Source organism: Zonotrichia albicollis, chromosome 25, assembly GCF_047830755.1.
Source record: "Zonotrichia albicollis isolate bZonAlb1 chromosome 25, bZonAlb1.hap1, whole genome shotgun sequence".
NCBI classification, from domain to species: domain Eukaryota; kingdom Metazoa; phylum Chordata; class Aves; order Passeriformes; family Passerellidae; genus Zonotrichia; species Zonotrichia albicollis.
In genome coordinates, this window is record NC_133843.1 from 6,140,832 (window position 1) to 6,168,355 (window position 27,524).

Sequence of the window (27,524 nt, forward strand, 5' to 3'; positions counted from 1 at the left end):
ATCCCACTCTCCTCATCCGGGATGGAGCTGGAAAAGGACCCAAATCACCCAAATCCCGCTTTCCTCACCCAAGCTGGGGCTGGAAAAGGCCCCAGATCACCCAAATCCTGCTCTACCCTCGGAGGCTGGGGCTGGAAAAGATCCCAAATCACCCAATTCCCATTTTCCCCACCAGACAGGGCAGGAAAAGGTCTCAGATCACCCAAATCCCGCTCTCCTCACCAGGATGGGGCGAGAAAAGGTCCCAAATCACCCAAATCCCGCTTTCCCCGCCAGATGGGTTGGGAAAAGGACCCAAATTGCTCAATCCCGCTTTCCCCACCAGACAGGGAGGGAAGAGGTCCCAGATAACCCAAATCCCACTCTCCTCATCCGGGACGGGGCTGGAAAAGGCCCCAGATCACCCAAATCCCACATTCCCCACCTGGGACGGGAAAAGGTCCCAAATCCCACTTTCCACACCAGATGGGTCGGGAAAAAGCCCCAGATCACCCAAATCCTGCTCTACCCTCGGAGGCTGGGGCTGGAAAAGATCCCAAATCACCCAAACCCCGCTTTACCCACCAGGATGGGCTGAGAAAAGGTCCCAAATCACCCAAATCCCTCTTTCCCCACCCAGGACTGATCGGGAAAAGGTCCCAAATCACCAAATCCTGCTTTCCCCACCAAACGGGGCTGGAAAAGGACCCAGATCACCCAAATCCTGCTCTACCCTCAGAGGCTGGGGCTGGAAAAGATCCCAAATCACCCAATTCCCATTTTCCCCACCAGACAGGGCAGGAAAAGGTCTCAGATCACCCAAATCCCACTTTCCTCACCAAACGGGTCGGGAAAAGGACCCAGATCATCCAAATCCCGCTTTCCCCACCCAAGCCAGGGCTGGAAAAGGACCCAGATCACCCAAATCCTGCTCTGCAGGCCCCGGGCCCCCTTTCCCAGCTCCTGCAGGAGGATCCCGGTGGGATCAGGATAATCCCAAACCCCCCAAGCTTGGCAGGGACACAGAGTCAGAGCTGGGGGTGAATCCTGCGGGTTTGGGGTGAAAAATTCAGGAAAGGAGCAAAAGGAGGGCACTGGGGTGGAGGGAGGAGGTGTCTGGAGATGGGATGGGGTGAGCAGAGGAGATTTTCTCCCCTGGGATTGGATTCCCAGCAGCCCACGCTGGGTTTCCAGAGGGCTGAGCACCGGGACGGGCTCTGAGAGCTGCAAAATGCAGGAAAAAAGGGATTTTCAGAGCAGGATGGGAGGGAGATGGGGCTGGAAGGTGCTCCCATCTCCTCTCCTCTGGTTTGCCAGGATGAAGGATGGGTAAAACCCACCTAAAGGAGCCCAAAAGCACACAAAGGACCCCTAAACCACCTCAATTTCCAGGATGAAGGATGGGTAAAACTACACAAAGGAACCCAAAACACCTAAATTTCCTGGATAAAGGACCCCAAAACCACGCAAAGCATCCCTAAAACCACACAAAAGACCCCAAAACCACACAAAGGATCCCTAAACCACCTCAGCTGCCAGGCTAAAGGATGGGTAAAACCACAGAAAGGACCCCAAAACACCTAAATTTCCAGGATAAAGGATCCCTAAAACCACCCAAAGGACTCCAAAATGACCCAAAGGACCCCAAAACCACACAAAGCATCCCTAAACCACCTCAATTTCCAGGATGAAGGATGGGTAAAACTACACAAAGGACCCCAAAACACCTAAATTTCCAGGATAAAGGATCCCTAAAATCACACAAAAGACCCCAAAACCACACAAAGGATTCCTAAAATCACCCAAAGGACTCCAAAACCACCTCAGCTGCCAGGCTAAAGGATGGATAAAACCACACAAAGGACCTCAAAATACCTAAATTTCCAGGATAAAGGATCCCTAAAACCACGCAAAAGACCCCAAAACCGCACAAAGGACCCTAAAACCACACAAAGCATCCCTAAAACCACCCAAAGGACCCCAAAACCACACAAAGGATCCCTAAAACCACCCAAAGGATCCCAAAACCATCTCAATTTCCAGGATGAAGGATGGGTAAAACCACCCTCAGGGCCCCAAAACCTCAGTTTCCAGGCTAAAGGATGGGTAAAATCACCCAAAAGACCCCAAAATCACCCAAAGGACCCCAAACCACTCCAGCTGCCAGGATAAGGGATGGGTAAAACCACACAAAGGACCCCAAAACACCTAAATTTCCAGGATAAAGGATCCCTAAAACCACGCAAAAGACCCCAAAACCACACAAAGGATCCCTAAACCACCTCAATTTCCAGGATGAAGGATGGGTAAAACTACACAAAGGACCCCAAAACACCTAAATTTCCAGGATAAAGGATCCCTAAAACCACCCAAAGGACCCCAAAACGACCCAAAGGACCCTAAAACCACACAAAGCATCCCTAAAACCACACAAAAGACCCCAAAACCACACAAAGGATCCCAAAACCACCTCAGCTGCCAGGCTAAAGGATCGGTTAAACCATCCAAAGGACCCCAAAACACCTAAATTTCCAGGATAAAGGATCCCTAAAACCACCCAAAAGACCCCATAACCACACAAAGGACCCCAAAACCACACAAAAGACCCCAAAACCGCACAAAGGATCCCTAAAACCACCCAAAGGATCCCAAAACCACCTCGATTTCCAGGATGAAGGATGGGTAAAACTACCCAAAGGACCCCAAAACACCTAAATTTCCAGGATAAAGGATCCCTAATACCACCCAAATGACCCCAAAACGACCCAAAGGACCCCCAAAACCACACAAAGCACCCCCAAAAGCATACAAAAGACCCCAAAACCACACAAAGGATCCCTAAAACCACACAAAGGACTCCAAAACCACCTCAGTTGCCAGGCTAAAGGATGGGTAAAGCCACCCAAAGGACCCCAAAACCGCCCAAAGGACCCTAAAACCATGCAAAGCTTCCCTAAAACCTCCCAAAGGACCCCAAAACGACCCAAAGGACCCCAAAACCACACAAAGCATCCCTAAAACCACGCAAAAGACCCCAAAACGACCCAAAGGACCCTAAAACCACCCAAAGGACCCCAAAACCACACAAAGGATCCCTAAAACCACCCAAAGGACCCCAAAACCACGCAAAGCATCCCTAAAACCACACAAAAAACCCCAAAACCACACAAAGGATCCCTAAAACCACCCAAAGGACCCCAAAACCACCCCAGCTGCTGGCACGGATCCTCTGCCAGCCCCAAGTGCAGCCCTGTCCCCATCCCAGCTCCATCGGGGGGCAGGAGCTGCCTGCCCATCATTAAATGACCTTTCCCACCCGCAGGCCAGGAACACCCTCGGGGTTCCACCCAAGCCAAACGCCCCGGAGCGCTCGGAAATTCCATCGGGAAGCGGCTCCGGGTGCCTCTGCCTTGGCCGCTGCCAGGAACGGGCAGAGCTGCCGAGGGCTCGGAGCGGGGAAGGATTTTCCAGGCTCGGGAAAGCTGCGTTAAAAACCGCAGCCTTGGCCGGGCCCTCAGGAAATCAGGAAACCTCTTACCTCTGCTTGTGCCTCATTTCCTGACCTAATCCCAGCTCCCCAGGGCAGGGAGGCGCCGCCGGAGCTCGGAGGGGGTTCAGATTTTCCATGGAAGAGAATTCCAGCCCTGGAAAAGCCCAGGAGGGGCTGGGGTAGCACAAATTCTCGGGGAGTTGCTCCATCCCTGTGGGATGCGGCGTCTCTGCCTCCCTCGGCTTTTCCTCGGTGGAAGGAAGGAGCGAGGTTTTGGAGTCTCAGCCAGGACACCTGAGCTTTTCCAGCGGTTATTGTTATTTTCTAGGAAATTCCAGCTGGAGAGAGGTTGTCCAGGCCAGTTTGGGCTGCAGGAATCCCAGTGGTGTCATCCCCTGGCTCCAGGCCCTGCTTTCCAGCATTGAGCTGAGCGTTTCCCAGCCTGCCTGGGAATGAGGTGACCCCGAAACCTCCTCCCTGCTCCTCTGAGTATCCATCCAAGGGATACTCACCCATTCCACCCCAAACCCACCCCCAGCGGGCAGCACGGACGAGCAGCCATGAAAATAAGTGTTAATTTATTGGACAAGACCCGTGACAGCCCCGTCCGGAGCCCGCGAGCGGCGCCGTCGCCTTCCCGGCGGGGAAAGAGTTAAAAAATAGAGAATTTGTGGGGTCTGTAATGCTACAGAGGTCCCATCCCCAGGCAGAGGGGCTCTGCCCGAGCATCCCGAGCGGATCCCCAGGCGCTGGGGATGGAGCAGCAGCCTCGGCAAGCTGGGAACGGGGACTGTAAACTCCCTACACATCTAGAGGGGACTGGGGCTTCACAGTGACACAGCTGGGGGTGCTGGGGACATCGGGGACCCCTTTCCTGGCGGCCTGGGGACATCGGGGACCCCTTTCCTGGTGGCCTGGGGACATGCAGGACCCCTTTCCTGGTGGCCTGGGGACATCAGGGACACCTTTCCTGGTGGCCTGGGGACATGCAAGACCCCCTTCCTGGTGGCCTGGGGACATCAGGGACCCCTTTCCTGGCTGGGACATCAGGGGCCCCCTTTCTGGTAGCTTGGGGACATCAGGGACCCCCTTTCCTGGTGGCCTGGGGACATCGGGGACCCCCTTCCTGGCGGCCTGGGGACATGCAGGATCCCCTTTCTGGCTGGGACATCGGGGACCCCTTTCCTGGCTGGGACATCAGGGACCCCCTTTCCTGGCTGGGACATCAGGGACCCCCTTCCTGGCAGCCTGGGCAGGACATGAGAGGCCCAACTGGCCCCGGTGGCCAGTGTGGGAGAGGGGGGAGTCCTGCAGGAAGAGCCACGCTGGATCCTCCTCCTCCACCTCCTGCTCCTCTGGGCTGTGGCCATGGGATCAGTGTGGGCACAGGATCAGTGTGGCCATGGGATCAATGGGGCTGAGGGATCAGAGACCAGTGTGGCCACGGGATCAGTCTGGCACAGAATCACGTGGTCGTGGGATCAGCGTGGCCACAGGATCAATGGGGCCATGGGATCAGTGTGGCAATGGGATAAGTGTGGCTATGGGATCAGTGTGGCCACGGGATCAGTGTGGCTGTGGGATCAGCATGACCAGGGGATCAGTGTGGCCATGGCATCAATGGGGCTGAGGGATCAGAGATCAGTGTGGCCGTGGCATTGGAGTGGCTGTAGGATCAGCTTGGCCATGGGATCAGTGTGGCCATGGGATCAGAGTGGCCACAGGATCAGCTTGGCTGTGGGCTCAGTGTGGCCACAGGATCACTGTGGCCATGGGCTCAGGTGTGGCTGTGGGCTCAGTGTGCCCATGGGATCACTGTTCCCATGGGATCACTGTTCCCATGGGATCACCGTGCTCATGGGATCACTGTTCCCACGGGATCACTGTTCCCATGGGATCACCGTGCTCATGGGATCACCGTGTCCATGGGATCACCGTGCTCATGGGATCACCGTGTCCATGGGATCACCGTGCTCATGGGATCACCGTGCCCACGGGATCACCATTCCCATGGGATCACTGTTCCCATGGGATCACCGTGCTCATGGGATCACCATTCCCATGGGATCACCGTTCCCATGGGATCACTGTTCCCATGGGATCACTGTGTCCATGGGATCACCGTGCTCATGGGATCACCGTGTCCATGGGATCACTGTGCCCATGGGATCACTGTGCCCATGGGATCACCATTCCCATGGGATCACTGTTCCCATGGGATCACCGTGCCCACGGGATCACCGTGCCCATGGGATCACCGTTCCCATGGGATCACTGTTCCCATGGGATCACTGTGTCCATGGGATCACCGTGCTCATGGGATCACTGTGTCCATGGGATCACTGTGCCCATGGGATCACTGTGCCCATGGGATCACCATTCCCATGGGATCACTGTTCCCATGGGATCACTGTTCCCATGGGATCACCATTCCCATGGGATCACTGTTCCCATGGGATCACTGTTCCCATGGGATCACCATTCCCATGGGATCACTGTTCTCACGGGATCACCGTTCCCATGGGATCACCGTGTCCATGGGATCACCATTCCCATGGGATCACTGTTCCCATGGGATCACCGTTCCCATGGGATCACTGTTCCCATGGGACCACTGTGTCCATGGGATCACCGTGGCCACGGGATCACTGTGGGATTCCCATCTGCGATGCTGAGGGATCCTGCCTGCTGCATTCCTGCTTTTTCCGGGATCAATAAATTAAGGAAGTGTCCGAGGGCTGGGGCAGAGGCACAGCTGGCACTGCTATCTCACGGCCAGGGACATCCTGGGTGTGGCAAACAAGGGCTGGTCCAGGGGTGGCCAGGCTGGCTGCTGCTGGCTCAGCTCCTTCTCCAGCCTCTTGAAAAGCTTCTTGGAGGCTTTTTTCCGGCGCAGCCTTCGGAAGCAGCCGAGCAAGCCGTGATCCAGGGCGGTCTGGGGCCAGAGCAGGAGGGAAATGGGGTTGGGTGAGGACAGGAGAGCCCCGTGCCCACCTGGGGAAGCTCCAGGGGGACGCCCCATCCCAAAGCCCCCCTGACCCACCTCCAGCACGAAGGCAGCAAAGAAGTTGAGGGCGGCGATGCCCAAGAGGAGCAGCTTGAAATTGAAATCCTCGATGGGCTGGAGCTTCAGCAGGGATTTGGGGAAGCCCAGCGGGTACAGGGTCAGCCAGATCATCAGGCCGAAGAGCAGGATGAGGACGAGGAGGAAGAGCACTGGGGGAGAGAGGGGGCGGTGTGAGGGGCATGGGGGAGAGAGGGCTGGTGGCTCTTGGTGTCCCCCTGAGTGTCCCCAGGGTGTCCTATGCGTGTCCCCGTGGGTGTCTCTGTGTGTCCCCCTGGCTGAGACTCCAAAATCTCGTTCCTGTCCCCATGGGTATCCCTGTGGGTGCCCTGTGGGTGTCCCTGTGGGTGCCCCATGTGTGCCCTGTGGGTGTCCCCCTGGGTGCCCTGGGTGTCCCCATGCATGTCCCTGCGTGTCCCCCTGGCTGAGACTCCGAAACTTTGTTCCTGTCCCCCTGGATGCCCTGTGGGTGTCCCGTGGGTGCCCCATGGGTGTCTCCCTGAGTGTCCTGTGGGTGTCCCTGTGTGTCCCCCTGGGTGCCCCATGGATGTCCCCATGGGTGTCCTGTGGGTGCCCCATGGGTGTCCCCCTGAGTGTCCTGTGGATGTCCCTGTGGGTGCCCCTCTGGGTGTCCCCCTGGGTGCCCTGTGGGTGTCTCCCTCGGTGCCCTGGGGGTGTCCCTGTGGGTTTCCCCCTTGGTGCTCTGTGGGTGCCCCTATGGGTGCTCTGTGGGTGCCCCTGTGTGTCCCCATTGGTGTCCGGTGTGTGCCCTCCTGGGTGTCCCCGTGGGTGTCCCATTGGTGTCCCCATGGTGTCCCCGTGTCCTCACCGTTGGTGTAGAGTGGCTCCCGGAAGGGGTAGCCCTTGGACATGGCCACGGCCAGGATGAGGTACTGGAAGCCGGTGACACAGAACAGGACGGTGTTCTCGTAGTTGGGCAGGTTCTGGGGCGCTGTCACCGTGCTGTTCAGGGGGACGTACCTGGCACAGGGACAGGGGACAGGGTCAGCAGAGAGGCCAGGGGGGGCTGGACACCACCCCTCGTTCTCCATCAGTTACAGCTTTGGGAAGGGCAGGGGCAGCTCCAACCCCTGCTCTGGGACCAGGGATGGATCCCTTGGGAATGGGAGCTGGCCCCGGGGGGGTTTGGGTTGGGGATCAGCAAAGGCTCTTCCCCAGAGGGTGCTGGCACTGCCCAGGCTCCCCAGGGCATGGGCACAGCCCTGCCAGAGCTCCAGGACAGGCTGGGATTGTTGGGGTGTCTGGGCAGGGCCGGGGGTTTGACTGGATGATCCCTTCCAACTAAAGACATTCCATGGTTCCCTGTCTGCTGCCAAATCCCAAATCCCAGGACACACCCTGGGCTCTGCCACAACCTCAGTGCCATCCCCATCACCAAACCCTCAGGAAACCAGGGCAGGTTCAGGTGGGATATTGGGAAAGGTTTCCTCATGGAAAGGGCTGCAAAGCACTGGAACAGCGTGTGCAGGATGGAATCACCACCCCTGGAAGTGTCCAAAATCCCCGTGGACCTCACACTTGGGGTTTAGTGGCAAACAGTTGAACTCAATGCCCTTTTCCAACCCTGAATCCCACGATTCCCGGATGTGGGGCCCTCACCAGCTCTGTGAGACGGTGATGAAGTAGCTGAGGACCTGCACGGTGATGAGCAGGGCTGTCTGCAGCAGGAGGCTGCCCAGCACCAGCGCGCTGATCAGGGCTCCCTGCGGCCGCCGCACGCCCAGCGCCGGCGCCGGCCCCGTGCGCCCCATCAGCACCGCCACCGTGGTGGTGATCACCAGGTCGAAGAACAGGAACTGGAAATCACTCAGGTTGGTGTTGATCTGGGCAGGAGGGAAGGGACAGGCTCAGAACCACTGGGGATGATGCCTCAGGGTTTTAGTTTTTATATTTTTCATGTATTTGTGACCCTGCAGTTCTTTAGTGTGTAACTCCAAACCCCACACGCAGTGCCAGCTGCTGTTCTCCCATTTGGGGCAGACACAGCAATTCCTCTCCAATGCCTCAAGGACACCTCACTGCCTCAGGATTTCATATATTCATTTAATATATTTTTTTTTATTATTTGTAATATTTTCAGTTTGTAATTTGTACTATAACCCTGCAGTTCTTAAGTGTGTAATTCCAAACCCCACACGCAGTGCCAGCTGCTGTTCTCCCGTTTGGGGCAGACACAACAATTCCTCTCCAGGCCTGGCAGTCAAGGACACCTCACTGCCTCAGGATTTCATATATTCATTTAATATATTTTTTTATTATTTGTAATATTTTCAGTTTGTAATTTGTACTATAACCCTGCAGTTCTTTAGTGTGTAACTCCAAACCCTACACGCAGTGCCAGCTGCTGTTCCCCCATTTGGGGCAGACACAGCAATTCCTCTCCAATTCCTCAAGGAGCCCTCACTGCCTCAGGCCCCCAGAGATTCAACAAAAGGGAGCTGGGGGAGCAAACCTGGGGTAAATGACTTCATTATCTGAAGCTGTAACTGGAGGATTAACCTCCAATATGCAAATGGACCAAAGTTATAAAAGTGTGAAAATCTGTGAGTTGTGGTTCATTTTTGAGTGTGGCCCCTGGGGGGATTTTGTCTGCCCAAGATGTACCCTTCAATAAATTCACCTGCTTTTTATTCCATTAATTTTCTCAGGCTCTGTTTTTGGGCAGCCCCAAAAGGCATCGGTGTCCCAGGAATTCTGAGAAAAGCAGGGATTGGGGTGGCACTCACGGTGTAGAGCAGGAGCACGGACACGAACTGCACCAGGCTGTACAGGGCCATGTACTTGAAGACCCCGAAGGAGGTGACCAAGGAGCACCGGCCCTCCCTGGGGGGGGAAAACGGTGTCCCCAAAAATGGCGTCACCAAATGGGCACCCAATGGTCAGCAATGGGCACCCTAAACCAGTAACGAAAAGCCCCGAACCAGTATAAACCAGTAACCCAAAATCCCTCCCAGTTCCCTGAAGTCCCTCCCATTTTGTCCCAGTTTATCCCAGTCCCTTCCAGGTCCTCCCAGTCCATCCCAGTCCCCCCCCCAATCCCTCCCATTTTGTCCCAGTTCCCTCCCAGGTCCCTCCTAGTCCACCCCAGTCCGTCCCAGTTTATCCCAGTCCCCTCCCAGTCTATCCCAGTCCATCCCAGTCGCCTCCCAGGTCCCTCCCAATCCATTCCAGTCCCTCCCAGGTCCCTCTCAGTCCCTCCCAGATCCCTCCCAGTCCCTTCCCAGTACCATCCCAGTCCACCCCAGTCCGTCCCAGTTTATCCCAGTCCCCTGCCAGGTCCCTTCCAGTCTATCCCAGTCCATCCCAGTCGCCTCCCAGGTCCCTCCCCGTTCCTCCCAGTTTATCCCAGCTGCCTCCCAGCCCCTCCCAGTCCATCCCAGATCCCTCCCAGTCCATCCCAATCCCCTCTGAGTCCCAGTCCCTCCCAGTTTATCTCAGTCCCTCCCAGTAGGGATCGGCGGCACTCCCGGGATTCCCCCGCAGCATTCCCGGGATTCCCCTGCAGCATTCCCGGGATTCCCCCGCTCACCGGATGACCCTGGGCACGCACTCGATGGTGGCCACGCGGGAGGTGAAGGGCGAGGCCACGGACGCCTCGGCCTCGGACAGGGAGATGCCCACGTCGGCCGCCCGCAGCGCCCCGCAGTCGTTGGCACCGTCCCCGCACATCCCCACGCAGTAACTGCGGGAAAGGGAGCCCAAAATCCTCAGGGAATGGGGAAGGGAGCCCAAAATCCTCAGGGAATGGGAAAGGGATCCCTCGTTCCTCAGGGAATGGGGAAGGGAGCCCAAATTCCTCAGGGAATGGGGAAGGGAGCCCAAAATCCTCAGGGGATGGGAAAGGGAGCCCACGTTCCTCAGGGAATGGGGAAGGGAGCCCAAAATCCTCAGGGAATGGGGAAGGGAGCCCAAAATCCTCAGGGGATGGGAAAGGGAGCCCACGTTCCTCAGGGAATGGGGAAGGGAGCCCAAAATCCTCAGGGGATGGGAAAGGGAGCCCACGTTCCTCAGGGAATGGGAAAGGGAGCCCAAAATCCTCAGGGGATGGGAAAGGTAGCCCAAATTTCTCAGGGAATGGGAAAGGGATCCCTCGTTCTTTGGGGAATGGGGAAGGGACCCCAAATTCCTCAGGGAATGGGAAAAGGAGCCCGAATTCCTCAGGGAATGGGAAATGGACCCTACATTCCTCAGGGAATACAGGCAAGGGACTCCACATTCCTCAGGGAATAAGAAAAGAGAGCCCTCATTCCTCAGGGAAACACAGGTAAGGGACTCCACATTCCTCAGGGAACAAGGAAAGAGACTCCACATTCCTCACGGAATGCAGGAAAGGGAGCCCACATTCCTCAGGGAATAGGAAAGGGAGCCCACAATCCTCAGGAAATGGGGAAAATCCCTAGCTTAGCCCAGAGAAGCTGTGGGTGCCCCGTTCCAGGCTGGACCTGGTGCAGTGTCCCTGCCCACGGCATGGGTGCCAGCAGCTGATGGTTGAGGCATCTCCCAACACCGCCCACTCCAAATTCCAGAATCCATCCCCTGGGATCCATCCCCTGGGATCCAGCCCCTGGGATCCAGCCCCTGGGATCCAGCCCCTGGGCCTTACTTGAGCTCCTGCAGGCTGCACACCAGCTGTGTCTTCTGCTCGGGCAGCATGCGGGCAAACACGGTGGCCCGGAGCAGGATCTGCCAACGGGGAGGATGGGTCAGCATTCCCGGGGGACAGGGAACTGGGAATGTCCAGCAGGGAACTGGGAATGTCCAGTAAGGAACTGGGAATGTCCACCTGGAAACTGGAAATGTCCAGCAGGGAAATGGGAATGTCCAGCAGGGAACTGGGAATGTCCATCAGGGAACTGGGAACGTCCAGCTGGGCAAGGAACTGGGATTGTCCAGTTGGGAACAGGGAATGTCCACCTGGAAACTGGAAATGTCCAGCAGGGAAATGGGAATGTCCAGCAGGGAACTGGGAATGTCCAGCTGGGCAGGGAACTGGGATTGTCCAGCTGGGAACAGGGAATGTCCAGCAGGGAACTGGGAATGTCCAGCTGGGCAGGGAACTGGGATTGTCCAGCTGGGAACAGGGAATGTCCAGCTGGGAACAGGGAATGTCCAGCAGTGAATAAGGTTCCCAGCAGCACTAGAATGTTCCCAGTGGCACTGGAAGGTTTCCAGAGGCACTGAAAGGTTCCCAGCAGCCCTGGAGAGTTCCCAGTGGCACTGGAGGGTTCCCCAAGGCACTGGAGGGTTCCCAGTGGCACTGGAGAGTTCCCCAAAGCACTGGAAGGTTCCCCAAGGCACTGGAAGGTTCCCAGCCCACTGGAAGGTTCCCCAAAGCACTGGAAGGTTCCCCAAAGCACTGGAAGGTTCCCCAAGGCACTGGAGGGTTCCCCAAGGCACTGGAGGGTTCCTCAAGGCCCCTGGGGCTCCCTGCCCACTCACCCTGGGCAGCAGCTCGGAGAAGTGCTCGCAGACCACCTGGAAGGATTTCCCGTTGAGGGCGAAGTGGCAGTGCCGGGGTGGGAGGGAGGAGCTGTCCCGCTGCTGCAGGCCCTGCCAGGAAACAGCTCCAGCTCCAGCCCCAACCCCTGCAGGGCCCCAGGCCGAGCCAGGACCCACCTGGAGCAGCAGGAATGGCTCCCAAAATCCCAATTCCCAGTGGGGCTGTTTGGGATACAAGGCTGGGCTGACCCAGCTTGGAGCACCATGGAATGGCTCCCCAAAATCCCAATTCCCAGTGGGCCTGTTTGGGGTACAAGGCTGGGCTGACCCAGATCTTCACACCCAGCTTGGAGCAGCAGGGAATGGCTCCCCAAAATCCCAGTTCCCAGTGGGGCTCTTTGGGGTGCAGGGCTGGGCTGACCTAGCTTGGAGCACCAGGGAATGGCTCCCCAAAAATCCCGATTACCAGTGGGGCTGTTTGGGGTGCAGGGCTGGGCTGACCCAGCCATCCAAGCCCAGCCTGGAGCAGCAGGAATGGTTCCCCAAAATCCCAATTCCCAGTGGGGCTGTTTGGGGTGCCGGGCTGGGCTGACCCAGCTGGGAGCACCATGGAATGGCTCCCAAAATCCCAATTACCAGTGGGGCTGTTTGGGATACAAGGCTGGGATGATCCAGCCCTTCATGCCCAGGCTGGAGCAGCAGGAATGGCTCCCCAAAATCCCAATTCCCAGTGGGGCTCTTTGGGGTGCAGGGCTGGGCTGACCCAGCTTGGAGCACCACCGAATGGCTCCCCAAAAATCCCAGTTCCCAGTGGGGCTCTTTGAGGTACAAGGCTGGGCTGACCCAGCTTGGAGCACCACGGAATGGCTCCCCAGAATCCCAATTCCCAGTGGGGCTGTTTGGGGTACAAGGCTGGGCTGATCCAGCTTGGAGCACCACGGAATGGCTCCCCAAAAATCCCAGTTCCCAGAGGGGCTCTTTGAGGTACAAGGCTGGGCTGACCCAGCTTGGAGCAGCGGAAATGGCTCCCCAAAAATCCCGATTACCAGTGGGGCTGTTTGGGATACAAGGCTGGGATGATCCAGCCTGGAGCAGCAGGGAATGGCTCCCCAAAATTCCAATTCCCAGTGGGGCTGTTTGGGGTGCAGGGCTGGGCTGACCCAGACCTTCACACCCAGCTTGGAGCACCAGGGAATGGCTCCCAAAATCCCAATTCCCAGTGGGGCTGTTTGGGGTGCAGGGCTGGGCTGACCCAGCCTGGAGCAGCAGGGAATGGCTCCCCAAAAATCCCAATTCCCAGTGGGGCTGTTTGGGGTGCAGGGCTGGGCTGACCCAGACCTTCACACCCAGCTTGGAGCACCAGGGAATGGCTCCCCAAAATTCCAATTCCCAGTGGGGCTCTTTGGGGTACAAGGCTGGGCTGACCCAGCCTGGAGCACCATGGAATGGCTCCCAAAATCCCAATTGCCAGTGGGGCTGTTTGGGGTACAAGGCTGGGCTGACCCAGCCATCCAAGCCCAGCTTGGAGCAGCAGGAATGGCTCCCCAAAATCCCAATTGCCAGTGGGGCTGTTTGGGATACAAGGCTGGGATGACCCAGCTTGGAGCACCATGGAATGGCTCCCCAAAATCCCAATTGCCAGTGGGGCTCTTTGGGGTGCAAGGCTGGGCTGACCCAGACCTTCACACCCAGCTTGGAGCAGCAGGGAATGGCTCCCAAAATTCCAATTCCCAGTGGGGCTGTTTGGGATACAAGGCTGGGCTGACCCAGCCTGGAGCAGCGGGAATGGCTCCCCAAAAATCCCAGTTCCCAGTGGGGCTGTTTGGGGTGCAGGGCTGGATTGACCCAGCCATCCAAGCCCAGCTTGGAGCAGCAGGAATGGCTCCCCAGAATCCCAATTCCCAGTGGGGCTCTTTGGGGTACAAGGCTGGGCTGACCCAGCTTGGAGCAGCAGGGAATGGCTCCCCAAAATCCCAATTGCCAGTGGGGCTGTTTGGGGTGCAGGGCTGGGCTGACCCAGCTTGGAGCACCACGGAATGGCTTCCCAAAAATCCCAGTTCCCAGTGGGGCTGTTTGGGGTGCCGGGCTGGGCTGACCGAGGTCTCCACGCCAGACCCAGAGCAGTGGGAAAGGCTCCCCAAAATCCCAATTCCAGGCACACCCATGGGGCTGTTTGGGGTGCAGCCCAGCCCTCCACGCCCAGCTGGCAGCAGGGTCTGGCAGCATCCATGGGGAGGTGTTTGGAGCTGCCATTCCAGCCTGGATCCCTGGGTGTGCTCCAGGGAAAGGCAGGAGCAGCTGAACCTCTCCCAAAGGATGGGTTATGAGGAGCAGGATCACGGCTTTAATTGCCTCCAAGGATGATGATGGAAAACCCCTTCCCACCCCTGGGAGGGCTCAGGGCCAGGCTGGAGCACCCTGGGAGAGTGGAAGGTGTCCCTGCCCATGGAATGGGACAAGCTTGGAGGTCCTTTCCAACCCAACCCAACCCGTTCTGGGATTTCGGGATTCCCAGGACTGTGGAGACAGCCGGATTTGAGGGACTCCATTTCTTAGATCTTGGGAAGAAATTCCTCCCTGTGAGGGTGGGCAGGCTCTGGCACAGGGTGCCCAGAGCAGCTGTGGCTGCCCCTGGATCCCTGGAGGTGTCCAAGGCCAGGCTGGACAGGGCTTGGAGTACCCTGGGATGGTGGAAAGCATCCCTGCCCATGGGATAGGATGAGCTCTAAGGTCCCTCCAACCCAAATCACACTGAAATTCTGTGATTCCACAAAAAACTGAGCCCTGCAGGGTAGCCTGGGCAGTTTGGGCTCCCAAAAGGTGTCCTGGGCTCTCACCTCGGGCTGCTCCTCTCCTTGGGAATGCTCGGCCAGGACGAACTTGAGGGCAGCGGGTTTGTCGTGGCCGGGCGGCGAGGCCGTGACGAAGATCACGCCCTCCCTGGGCTCCACCATGCGGCACCCCCGCGCCACGTTCATGGCTGTCAGCATGTTGTCCCCTGCCAGGGACACGTGGGCCATCAGCAAGGAGGTTTTGGGATGCCCAGGCCAAGAGGAGCAGCTCCAAGCTGCCGTGTCCCCTCTCCCGGCCACCGCAGCCATGTGGTGGCTTGGCTTCCCTCTTCTTTCCTCCAAAACCTCCTGCCTGCCCTGCCCCAGAGAAATGTGGGTTCAACCCTCGTTTTCCTGCCTGGAAAACACCCAGAGGTGGACCTACACTCCCTGCATTAGGCAGGGAATTTGGGATTTCAAACACAGCAATATTTAGGGGATGGACAGCAGAACAAGGAGTTCTTCCACCCAAAACATGTCCACGCCCTGAGCTCCGCAGTGGATTGTGGATCCTGAGGGCAGGGACGCAGAGAGCCAGGACCCAGGAGTGCTCATGGTGCCCCCAGAGCTGCTCCAGGCACAGATTCCTGCTGGGAGTCATGCTGGGGTTCCTGGTGGGATCCCTGGTGGGATTCTTGGTAGGGTTCCTGAGGTGGGGTTCCTGTTGGGATCCTTGGTGGGGTTCCTGAGGTGGAATTCCTGGTGAGGTTCCTCATGGGATTCCTGGGGTAGGGTTCCTGTTGGGATCCCTGGTGGGGGGGGCCTGGTGAGGTTCCTGGGGTGGAATTCCTGGTGGGGCTCCTGGTGGGGTTCCTCAGGTGGAACTCCTGGTGGGGTTTCTGGTAGGATTCCTGGGGTAGGGTTCCTATTGGGATCCCTGGTGGGGTTCCTGAGGTGGAATTCCTGGGGTAGGGTTCCTGTTGGGATTCCTGGGGTGGAATTCCTGGTGGGGTTCCTGTTGGGATTCCTAGTGGGATCCCTGGGGTAGGGTTCCTGTTGGGATCCCTGGTGGCGCTCCTGGAGTGGGGTGGAATTCCTGGTGGGGCTCCTGGGGTGGTGTTCCTGGAGTGGGGTTCCTGGTGGGGCTCCTGGGGTGGCGTTCCTGGAGTGGGGTTCCTGGAGTGGGGTTCCTGTTGGAATCCCTGGTGAGGTTCCTGGGGTGGCGTTCCCGGGGTGGCGTTCCCGGTGGAATTCCTGGTGGGGTTCCTAGGGTGGATTCCTGGTGGGATTCCTGGGGTAGGGTTCCTATTGGGATCCCTGGTGGGGTTCCTGGGGTGGAATTCCTGGGGTAGGGTTCCTGTTGGGACCCCTGGTGGGTTCCTAGGGTGGATTCCTGGGGTAGGGTTCCTGTTGGGATCCCTGGTGGGGCTCCTGGGGTGGAATTCCTGGTGGGATTCCTGGGGTGGCGTTCCTGGAGTGGAGTTCCCAGTGGGAAAGCCCTTTCCCCCAGCACACTGCCCAGGACTGTCTGTGTGCTGTCCCTCCCCAAGCCCCGTGTGCTGCTCCCTCCAGGGTCACCTGTCACCATGACGGGGCGGATGTTGGCGCTCCTCAGCAGCTGGATCACCGGCGCAGACTCCGGCTTCAGGACGTTCTTCATGACCAGGAACCCCAGGAAGTTCAGGCCGCTCTCCACAGAGTCCCTGGTGGGAGACAAGGAGCCTTTCATCACCTCCAAAACCAGCACAGAGGATCAAGGGGTGTGAGAAGCTAAAATCCATCTGGGAACCAGCCAGGGATTAGGGATGAATTCCCTGTAGGGCATCCCAGGAAATGCTGGGAGAGAGTGAGAAGATGGAGGGAGGGAGTGCTGGCACTGACCTGGGGAGCTGCAGGGCCTCCTCAAAGGTGGCCACCGTGCCCAGGGCTTTGCAGGCCAGAGCCAGGACCCGGAACCCGTCGGTGGTGTAGTGCCGGAGCATCTGGGAGAAATCCGGGGGCACTGGAAAAGCGAGGCCAGAACAGCTCCTGGGGGAGCCTGGAGATCCCAGCAGGGGATGGAGGAAGCTCTCCCCACCCCATGGAGCCTGGAGATCCCAGCAGGGGATGGAGGAAGCTCTCCCCACCCCATGGAGCCTGGAGATCCCATACTGGGCTGGGGGAAAGTCTCTCCACCCCATGGAGCCCAGAGATGCCATACTGGGCTGGAGGAAACTCTCCCAACCCCAAGGAGCCTGGAAATCGCATGATGGGATGGAGGAAGCTCTTCCCACTCCAAGGAGCCTGGAAATCCCACCCTGGGCTGGAGGAAACTCTCCCCAACCCAAGGAGCCTGGAAATTCCACCCTGGGCTGGGGGAAGCTCTCTCCACCCCATGGAACCTGGAGATGCCATACTGGGACGGAGGAAGCCTCCAACCCCATGGAACCTGGAGATCCCATACTAGACTGGGGCAAGCTCTCAACCCCATGGGACCTGGAGATGCCATACTGGACTGGGGGAAGCCCTCAACCCCATAGAATCTGGAGATCCCATACTGGACTGGGAGAAGCCCTCAACCCCATAGAATCTGGAGATCCCATACTGGGCTGGGGGAAGCTCTCCCCACCCCAAGGAGCCTGGAGATCCCAGCATGGGTTGAAGGAAGCCCCCAACCCCATTCCCCATCTTCTGGCTCCTGTTTCCTTTCCCTCCTGTGGCTGGAGCCACCCCAAAGCCTTTGGGAGCTGCCCCACAGCGTTCCTGAGGATAATTCCCTGGGGGGAGTATGAGCCTCAGGGATGCAGCCAGCGGGACTGGGGGTGAGCCCACCTCCCAGTACCAACCAGTTTCCTTCCTGCACAGACTGGCCACCATCTCCGGGGCGCCCTTGACGTAGGCGTGGGCCGAGGCCTCCCCGGGCAGCTTGACCAGGACGCTCATCCTCTGCAGGGAGGAGGAGAACGGGAAACGCCGCAGGATCCCCAGCGGGGCCTGGTGCCTCTGTGGAGAGTGGGTGGGATCAGGGCCGGGCAGGAGCTCCTCCAGGAGGCAAGAACTCCTCCAGGAGGCAGGAGCTCCTCCAAGGAGGCAGGAGCTCCTCCAGGAGGCAGGAGCTCCTCCAGGAGGCAGGAGCTCCTCCAGGAGGCAGGAGCTCCTCCAGGAGGCAAGAACTCCTCCAGGAGGCAGGAGCTCCTCCAAGGAGGCAGGAGCTCCTCCAGGAGGCAAGAACTCCTCCAGGAGGCAAGAGCTCCTCCAAGGAGGCAGGAGCTCCTCCAGGAGGCAGGAGCTCCTCCAAGGAGGCAGGAGCTCCTCCAAGGAGGCAGGAGGGTGAGGAGTTGTTCCATGGGTTACCCTGTCCCGAGGTTGCTCCTCCTCTGGTGGAGGTTTCACCACAGCCAAGACCTTCATCTCAAACTGCTGGAACGCCGGGAGCTCCCCTTCCTCCTCCTCCTCCTCCATCATCTCCAGGCGCTGAAATCAAGAGGGCAAAACCCTGATGAGCTCATCCACCCACAGAGGGTCCAGAACTGCCGAGTTCCCAACGTCTCCCTCTTCAGCCCTGCAATCCCCATTGTGGGAATCTACAAAATTAGAGGGTTTTGGGAAAGCTGCAAAAGTCAGGCTTTAGAGGCAGTATAACTGTGAGTAAAGCTAGGCAGCAGCCATGAGATAGGTCAGCAGAAAAATTAAATTTAAGCTGTAGAAAAGCAAAGGCAAATAGAACAATGATCTGTGTATTAACGCTTGTCTAGAATAACTCTCTAAGCTACAGAAAAGCTTATCTAGCAAGATATTAGGAAGGTTGAAGCTTAATAATGGAGCTCTGTGCACAAGAGCTTACAAGCAGGTATTATATTTGAAATAAGCAAACATTGTTTTAACCAAAGGTACGTGTGCTTACAGTGATTGGATAGAACTACTGTCAATGTGCTTTTGCATTGTGTGATTGGTCAAAAAAGTTATAAAGTGAGGTGTAACTTTAAGTTCTTGGTCTGCTGCTTGGGATGTGAGCTGCTGGCATCTTCCCATTGTCATAACCATGGAATGAGACTGATGCTGGGAAATAAAACAGCTCAAGGCACATTCCACAGCAGCCCTGTCCTGTTGGTGATTTGAACAGAGCCCCGGGCCGGCCACACCCGCCTCACCCAGCCGGTGGATTCCAGCATTTTGATGTCCACGGGGTCCCCGACGAGCTGTCCCCGCAGCGGTGACACGGCGTGGCAGGTGGCCAGGGCGTAGAGCAGGGCGCCGGCGGGCAGGCAGCGGGGCTCGTGCACGATGGGCAGGAAGCGCTGCTGCTCCAGGGGCACCACGCCCCACACGTCCAGCCCCTCCTGGGTCAGCGTCCCTGTCTGTGGGCACAGCACGGTGGGTCCGGGCAGCCCCGGTGCCCACCCTGCCCGTCCCACCTCTGTGGCAGACCCCACAGAGCTTGGGGAGGATTGAGACTTAACACTAGGTGTCATGGACATCTTTTCACTAAAAAGCCTTTCTTGGGGTTTTCTGCCTTCTGAGAAGCTGAGGCCTCAGAAACAAAATGTAAACAGTGGTTATCTGCTGCTGTGGAATGCATCAGGTGGATTTTTGATTGGCCCATCTTGGATGTTTATAATTAATGGCCAATCAAGGCCGAGCCATCTCAGACAGAGTCCGAGAGAGCTGCCTTTGTTATCATTCCTTTCTGTTCTATTCTTAGCCAGCCTTCTGAGAGGAAACCCTTCCTTCTATTTTTTTTAGTTAGTTATAATGTAATATACAGATCATGAAATAATAAATCAAGCCTTCTGAACATGGAGTCAACATTCTCGTCTCTTCCCTCACCTGAAGACCCCTGTGACCACTGTCACAAGTAGGAACTGCTGAGTCACGATGAGACAGCAAAATAAGCTCCTGTCTCTGCCCCCCCTGCCCCTTAGCCTTATCTTTGTAACCTCATAGGCCACTATACCCAACCCTTGCTGTTGGACAAGTTTGGATCCCCCTACACCCTATAAAGAGGGGCTGTTTTAGCCCATTTGACAGCAGAAGAGCTGTCACTGGAACCCTTCAGTCTCCCCAATAAACCATCGCTGTGGAACACCAGGACTTCTCCTTCTCCTCTCTCCCATCTGCCGCAGCCTCAGCCAAGGGCACCCCAGCGGTCAGGCAAAGAGCTGAGATCCTAAGAGAGCTGATATCACCAAAGAGCTGACAATCAGCTTGCTAAAGGGCAGCCTGTGGCGAGGGCCAAGAGCTAACTGGGCATTTGAGCACTCTGTCTCCCAGAGGGACTGAGCTCCCGGGCGATCTTGCACTGCTTGATAATAAGGCCAGACCTGATAGAGGCTTTATTATGAAACAGCAAAATAAGCTCCTGTCTCTGCCCCCCCACCCCTTAGCCTTATCTTTGTAACCTCATAGGCCACTATACCCAACCCTTGCTGTTGGACAAGTTTGGATCCCCCTACACCCTATAAAAAGGGGCTGTTTTAGCCCATTCGACAGCAGAAGAGCTGTCACTGGAACCCTTCAGTCTCCCCAATAAACCATCGCTGTGGAACACCAGGACTTCTCCTTCTTCTCTCTCGTGTTTGCCGCAGCCTCAGCCAAGGGCACCCCAGCAGGCAAGCAAAGAGCTGAGATACTAAGAGAGCTGATATCACCCAAGAGCTGACGATCACCAAGCTTGCTAAAGGGCAGCCTGCAGCCATGGCCACGAGCTAACTGGGCATTTGAGCACTCTGTCTCCCAGAGGGACTGAGCTCCCGGGCGATCTTGCACTGCTTGATAATAAGGCCAGACCTGATAGAGACTTTATTATGAGACAGCAAAATAAGCTCCTGTCTCTGCCACCCCGCCCCTTAGCCTTATCTTTGTAACCTCATAGGCCACTATACCGAACCCTTGCTGTTGGACAAGTTTGGATCCCACTACACCCTATAAAAAGGGTTGTTTTAGCCCATTCAACAGCAGAAAAGCTGTCACTGGAACCCTTCAGTCTCCGCAATAAACCATCGCTGTGGAACACCAGGACTTCTCCTTCTCCTCTCTCCCATCTGCTGCAGCCTCAGCCAAGGGCACCCCAGCGGTCAAGCAAAGAGCTGAGATCCTAAGAGAGCTGATATCACCCTAGAGCTGACAATCACCGAGCTTGCTAAAGGGCAGCCTGTGGCGAGGGTCACGAGCTAACTGGGCATTTGAGCACTCTGTCTCCCAGAGGGACTGGGCTCCCGGACCATCCTTGCACCGCTCAATAATCAGGCCGAGATGGAGGCTTTGTTATACACCTCACCTTGTCGAAGCACACCAGGCGGATCTTCCCGCACAGGTTGATCCGTGGGGGGCTGATGCAGAAGATTCCCTGCTTTTTCAGCCGGTTCTGGGCGTAGATGGTGCCCACGGTCATGGCGGCCGGCAGCGCCGGCGGCACGATGACGGTGACCAGGTCCAGGGCGCGGATGATGATTTGTCCCACCGGGACCTGGGAGGGGAGCAGGAGGAACAGGATCCATCCCTCCCCTGATGGATCCCTGTGGGTTGTCCCACTCGCTCCACCAGCCCTACCTTGTTCCTAACGAGGATGAGGATGCTGTACAAGGTGCCGATGAGAGCTGTGCAGGGGGAGAAGGGGCTCGGTTACAAAGCAGGGAGATGGGATTCCATTCCATGGAATCTGGCAGCTCCACAAGGCATCTCCACGTCCAGACCTACCCAGGATGGCGAGGAACAGCACAAACTTCACAGCATCCTTGTAGAACTTGAAGCTCACGGGTTTGGGGTAGAGGATGGAGCTGATGAGGTCCCCCTTGGCCGTGCAGAACCCTGCGGGACAGGCAGCAGATCACCATGGCACCGCTCCCAAGGGCTCGGATTTAACCCGGGATTCATCCTGGATTATCCCCCACGCCCTCACCTGTGCGGGTGACCACGGCCAGCACCTCCCCGCCCACGTAGGCCTTGGCCTGGATGACCTGGGTGCCGCAGAACAGCGTGTGCCGCCGGTGCTCCTCGGGGCAGTACGCGGCTCCGCCCGCCGGCAGCGGCGTCTTCATCACCGGCACGCTCTCCCCTGCCCAGAACATTCCAGGGGGGATTGTCACCCCAGGGGGGTCAGGGGGCAGCCAGGGACACTGCTGGGGACAGGGACACTGCTGGGACAGTGCTGGGGACAGGGACACTGCTGGGACAGTGCTGGGCACAGGGACACTGCTGGGGACATTGCTGGGCACAGGGACACTGCTGGGGACATTGCTGGGACACTGCTGGGACAGTGCTGGGCACAGGGACACTGCTGGGACACTGCTGGGGACACTGCTGGGACACTGCTGGGACACTGCTGGGGACAGGGACACTGCTGGGGACACTGCTGGGACAGTGCTGGGACAGGGACACTGCTGGAGACACTGCTGGGGACATTGCTGGGACAGGGACACTGCTGGGACACCACAAACACCACTGGGGACACTACTGGGGACACACATGCACACTGCTGGGGACATGAACACTGCTGGGGACACGAACACTGCTGGCACCAGCTGGGGATCCCACAGTGACACCACCCAGCAGTGCCAGGCCAGGCTGGTGACACTGCTGCCTGAGGATTTTATATTCTGCATTTTGAGACCCTGTGCTGCTTTAGTGCCAAACTCTAAAGTGCCAGTTGCTGCTCTCCCGTTCTGCTCACACACAACAATTCCTCTGGGCCTGAAACTCAAGGACACCCTCCAGCTTCAAGGCCCAAAAAGTACCAACAAAATGAGTTGGGGAGCAGCAAACTTGGGTAAATGACTTCATCACCTGAAGCTCTAATTGGAGCATTAACCCCTGATATGCAAATAGGGTTAAAAATTTATAATTGTTTGAAAAACTCATGACCATTGTCCATTTTGGGTGTAGCCTCAGAGGTTTCTGACTGCCAGTTGGAACTCAGTGCATCCCTCTGTGTGTCCAGAGCTGCTGAGGACCCCATTGGGGGGCTCAGAGACCCTGGCACACAGCCCTGAGCACCTGGGGATTTGATTGTGACCCCTGGAGCAAGTTGCCAGCTTTGTATGAGGACATGAAAGTCACACAGGTTTGAATAATGTAAGAACAAAATGATCACAGGGTGAAAACGTAGATTTTAGGATTTTTGGTGTGGGGGTAATGAGGACAAGATGGAGGAATCTGGGCATGTCCAGCCTTTCTCCTTTTTCTTCTTGTTCTCCATTTTCTGCAGTGATGTTGGCACTTTGGGATTGGTCTAGAGTAGAAGTGCACTAACACAGGTGATGGGTATTGGGAATTAAGTGTAAATATGTTATAGGTAGTTTGTAATATAAAAGAACAACACAGAGTGCCTGTGGCTGCCCTGCTGAGCAGATCTCAGCTGGGCAGAAAGAAAATTTTATAGATAAAATTAATAACCTCAAGACCAAAAAGTGAGGAGTCCAGACTCATTCTTCAGTTGTGCAGGCCAAAGCAGAGACACCCTGCACATCTCGGGGCACCAATTATCAACAGCAACCTGAGAACTGCCCAAGGTGTATCCATGGACGGCCTTCCATAAATCCCCACATAACCCTGTGTGTCCCTGCTCAGGCAGCCACCCCGGGGTGCAGGGAGGGCTCTCACCGGTCAGCAGGCTCTCGTTGACCATGCACTCCCCGCTCAGCAGCGCCGCGTCGCACGGCAGCACCGCCCCGGCCGCCGGCAGCCGGATGCAGTCCCCGGGCACCAGCTCTGCCGAGCTGACCACCAGCTCCTCTGGAAAACAGCCCTGCTCAGGGTGTGGGGAACGGAGAACCTGGAGAACCTGCTCAGGGATTGGGGAACAGGGCATTCATCTCCAGAAACCTGGAGAACCCACTCATGGCCTGGGGAATGGGACACTCATCTCCAGAAACCTGGAGAACTCACTCAGGGATTGGGGAATGGGACATTCATCTCTAGAAACCTGGAGAACCCACTCAGGGATTGGGGAACAGGGCATTCATCTCCAGAAACCTGGAGAATCCCCTCAGGGTGTGGGGAATGGGACACTCATCTCCAGAAACCTGGAGAACCCACTCAGGGATTGGGGAACAGGGGCACTCATCTCCAGAAACCTGGAGAACCCACTCAGGGATTGGGGAACAGGGGCACTCATCTCCAGAAACCTGGAGAAGCCACTCAGGGATTGGGGAATGGGACACTCATCTCCAGAAACCTGGAGAACCCACTCAGGGATTGGGGAACAGGGGCACTCATCTCCAGAAACCTGGAGAACCCACTCAGGGATTGGGAAACAGGGCATTCATCTCCAGGCACCTGGAGAACCCACTCAGGGATTGGGTAACGGGGCATTCATCTCCAGAAACCTGGAGAACCACCTCAGGAATTGGAGAATGGGGAAACTCAACATCTCACACCTGGAGAACCCACTAAGGAATTGGGGAATGGGGAAACTCATCTCCTGACACCTGGAGAACCCACTCAGGGATTGGGGAATGGAGTCACTCATCTCCAGAAACCTGGAGAACCCACTCAGGGCCTGGGGAACAAGGCATTTACCTCCAGGCACCTGGAGAACCTTCTTACAGCATGGGGAACAGGGGCACTCATCTCCAGAAACCTGGAGAATCCCCTCAGGGATTGGGGAATGGGACATTCATGTCCAGACACCTGGAGAACCCACTTGGGGATTGGGAAATGGGGTCACTCATCTCCAGGCACCTGGAATACCCACTCAGGGATTGGGTAACGGGGCATTCATCTCCTGACACCTGGAGAACCTGCTCAGAGATTGGGGAATGGAGTTACTTATCTCCAGGCATCTGGAGAACCCACTCTGGGATTGGGGAATGGGGCACTCATTTCCAGGGACCAGGGAAGGAATCCCAATGGGATAAGGCAGCAAACAGGAAGGGGTTAATTCCCAGGAGGTGGGAAATTGAGATCCAGGCCTGGGGAGAGCTGATCCAGACCACAATTCCCAGCAGGGAGGTGCCAGGGCTGGGGAGAGCTGATCCAGACCAGAATTCCCAGACACCCCGAGCACTGGGAATGGCACAAACACCTGTGGACAGCCAGAGTTTGGGCTACCAGAGGAACCCCAGGGATTCCCAGCACTGGGAAGAGCAGGAGGAAAAGGGCTGCTGGGACAGGGCAGGGATTCATGGGGGGATTATCCTTGTAATCAATTTGTCTCTCTCTTTCCCTGAAATCCCTTGTTAAATTAAATCCATATTGGCTTTGGAATATGGTCTTGTCTGCACCTTCACTTGGACAGAGGCATCTTTTACCAACTGGACCCCAAAACTATTCCAGTGTCTCATAAGATTATTCCTGTGTATCCCAGCATTATTCCCATGTATAATAACGTTATTCCTATTTATCATATTGTTATTCCCATGTATCCCAACATCACTCCTGTCTTATAACACTATTCCCATATATTGTATCATTATTCCCATGTATCCCAACATTATTCCCATATATCATAATATTAATCCCATATATCATAAGGTTATTCCCATATATCACAACGTTATTCCCATGTATCCCAACATTATTCCCATATATCATAATATTAATCCTATATATCACAACGTTATTCCCATGTATCCCAACATTATTCCCATGTATAATAGCATTATTCCCATATATCATAACATTGTTCCTGTCAATCCCAACATATTCCCACACATCTAAACATTACTCTGGTGTCTCATAACATTATTCCCATGTATAAAACATTATTCCCATATATCACAACTTTATTCCCATGTATCCCAACATTATTCCCATGTCTCCCAACATTATTCCCACACATCCCAACGTTACTCTGGTGTTTCATAACATTATTCCCATGTATAATAACGCTATTCCCATATATCATAACATTATTCCCATATATCATAACATTGTTCCTGTCTATCCCAAATTTATTCCCATGTATCCCAACATTATTCCCACACATCCCAGCATTACTCTGGTGTCTCATACCATTATTCCCATATATCATAACATTATTCCCACATATCATAACATTGATCCTGTCTATCCCAACACTATTCCCCCACATCCCAACATTACTCTGGTGTCTCATAACATTATTCCCATGCACAATTACATTATTCCAGCGTGTCCCAACATCATTCCCACCTATCCCAACACCAGTTTGGTGCAGGACCAGGATCCCAAAGGACACATCATCCCAACCACCATCCCAAAAACCCTCCCTCTCACCTCCTCCAGGCCGCCGCACCCGGACCCCCACGGACATCCTGGCCATGTTCCGCAGCGTGGTGCTTTGCTGGGAGGGAGGCAGTGATCAGAATCCACCCAAAACACGGGAAACCATCCCTAAAAACGGCCTGGGGGGTTCAGAAGCAGGGATGGAGCACAGGGAGGGCTGGGATAGGGCTGTCCCCACCCACCTTGCGTGTCTCGTAGAGGGACAGCCCCAGCGAGAAGGTGGAGATGAGGAAGATGCAGGCAGCGTAGTAGTAATAGGCATCACACACCCACAGCACCATGCTGAGCACTTGGAACAGGTAGAAGGGGTTGAGCACCTGCAACAAGGAGAAAAAACAGCTCTGGGAGCTCACCGGGAGACCCCCTTGGGGTGGGAGAACCTCCCCCAGCCCACCATGGGATTTCCAGGATCCTTGGAGTGGGAGAACCTCTCCCAGCCCACTATGGGATTTCTAGGTTCCTCAGGGTGGGAGAACCTCCTCCAGCCCATTATGGGATTTCTAGGTTCCTCAGGGTGGGAGAAGATCCTCCAGCCCATTATGGGATTTCTAGGTTCCTCAGGGTGGGAGAACCTCCTCCAGCCCATCATGGGATTTAACCTCCTCCATCCCATTAAGGGATTTCCAGACTCCTGGAAGTGGGAAGAACTTCTCCCAGCCCAGTATGGGATTTCCAGGCTCCCTGGGGTGGGGAGAGCTTCCCCCAGCTCAGTATGGGATTTCCAGGAGGGAGGAATTTCTTGGAGGAGGAAAGGCTTCCTCCACCCCATCATGAGCCTTCCAGGCTCCTGGAGGCAGAGGAGAACCCAGCCCTCCCCTGGGCCCTCCCCTGGGGCTGGCAGCCCCCAAACCCTCCATCCCCCCTGGAATTCCCTCTGGATGCTGCTCCCAAGGGTGCTCAGCCACCTCCACAACCCCTGTGGGCTGCTCCTGTCTGCACCCAGAGGTTCAGGAAGGGTCCTCTCATGGCTCTGCCTTCTCCCCAAATCCTCTCCTCCCTTCCCAAGGGCCGGGAAGCGCTTCCAGACAGGGACAGGGAGCAGGGGAGGGATCTGTCCTGGGAAAATCCACTTGGGAAGCCCAGCCTGGAACCCACCTCCTCCACCAGGAGCCTGGCGTAGGACTTGACAGGCACCTCGATGAGGTTGGGGCCGTAGATCTTCCTCCTGAGGGGGGGAAGGACAGAGAGGGAATTTTATCCTTGGGAAGGAGAGGAAAGGAGTTCTATCCTTGGGAAAGGAGAATTTTATCTTTGGGAAAGGAAAGGGAAGGAATTTTAACCTTGGGAAAGGAAAGAGAAGGAGTTTGATCCATGGGAAAAGAAGGAAGGAACTTCATCCTTGGGAAAAAAAAGGGAAGGAATTTCACCCTTGGGAAAGAAAAGGGAAGGAGTTTTAATCTTGGGAAAAGAGAATTTTATCCTTGGGAAAAGAGAGGGAAGGAGTTTGATCCTTGGGAAAGGAGAATTTGATCCTTGGGAAAGGAGTGGGAAGGAACTTTATCCTTGGGAAAAGAAAGGGAAGTAATTTCACCCTTGGGAAAAGAGGGAAGGAATTCTATCCTTGGGAAAAGAAAGGGAA

The 27,524-nt window shown here is 56.2% G+C and overlaps 1 protein-coding gene and 1 long non-coding RNA gene across 4 annotated transcripts in view; both read right to left on the reverse strand.

Annotated features, from left to right (window-relative positions):
- Positions 1-4,028: 4,028 nt before the first annotated feature.
- Positions 4,029-5,950, reverse strand: LOC141731804 (uncharacterized). Its single transcript, XR_012583738.1, has 2 exons — positions 4,718-5,950; positions 4,029-4,479 (listed from the first exon to the last, which is right to left on the reverse strand). It is a non-coding gene; the product is annotated as an uncharacterized LOC141731804 (long non-coding RNA).
- A 67-nt stretch (positions 5,951-6,017) lies between these two features.
- ATP13A2 (ATPase cation transporting 13A2) overlaps positions 6,018-27,524 on the reverse strand; it is a 35,808-nt gene continuing 14,301 nt past the window's right edge. For all 3 annotated transcript variants that reach the window (XM_074558580.1, XM_074558579.1, XM_074558581.1), the window contains exons 8-29: positions 27,041-27,110; positions 26,128-26,262; positions 25,937-26,003; positions 23,342-23,473; positions 21,642-21,797; positions 21,440-21,550; positions 21,293-21,339; positions 21,021-21,209; positions 18,895-19,101; positions 18,098-18,217; positions 17,590-17,746; positions 16,646-16,766; positions 16,343-16,467; positions 14,831-14,991; positions 11,994-12,104; positions 11,158-11,237; positions 10,084-10,236; positions 9,281-9,377; positions 8,154-8,377; positions 7,363-7,514; positions 6,513-6,685; positions 6,018-6,404 (exon numbers count right to left, since the gene is read on the reverse strand). In XM_074558580.1, coding sequence (XP_074414681.1) covers positions 6,234-6,404; positions 6,513-6,685; positions 7,363-7,514; positions 8,154-8,377; positions 9,281-9,377; positions 10,084-10,236; positions 11,158-11,237; positions 11,994-12,104; positions 14,831-14,991; positions 16,343-16,467; positions 16,646-16,766; positions 17,590-17,746; positions 18,098-18,217; positions 18,895-19,101; positions 21,021-21,209; positions 21,293-21,339; positions 21,440-21,550; positions 21,642-21,797; positions 23,342-23,473; positions 25,937-26,003; positions 26,128-26,262; positions 27,041-27,110 — 2,959 coding nt within the window. In that variant the 3' untranslated portion in view covers positions 6,018-6,233. The remainder of the gene's footprint in view (positions 6,405-6,512; positions 6,686-7,362; positions 7,515-8,153; positions 8,378-9,280; positions 9,378-10,083; positions 10,237-11,157; positions 11,238-11,993; positions 12,105-14,830; positions 14,992-16,342; positions 16,468-16,645; positions 16,767-17,589; positions 17,747-18,097; positions 18,218-18,894; positions 19,102-21,020; positions 21,210-21,292; positions 21,340-21,439; positions 21,551-21,641; positions 21,798-23,341; positions 23,474-25,936; positions 26,004-26,127; positions 26,263-27,040; positions 27,111-27,524) is intronic.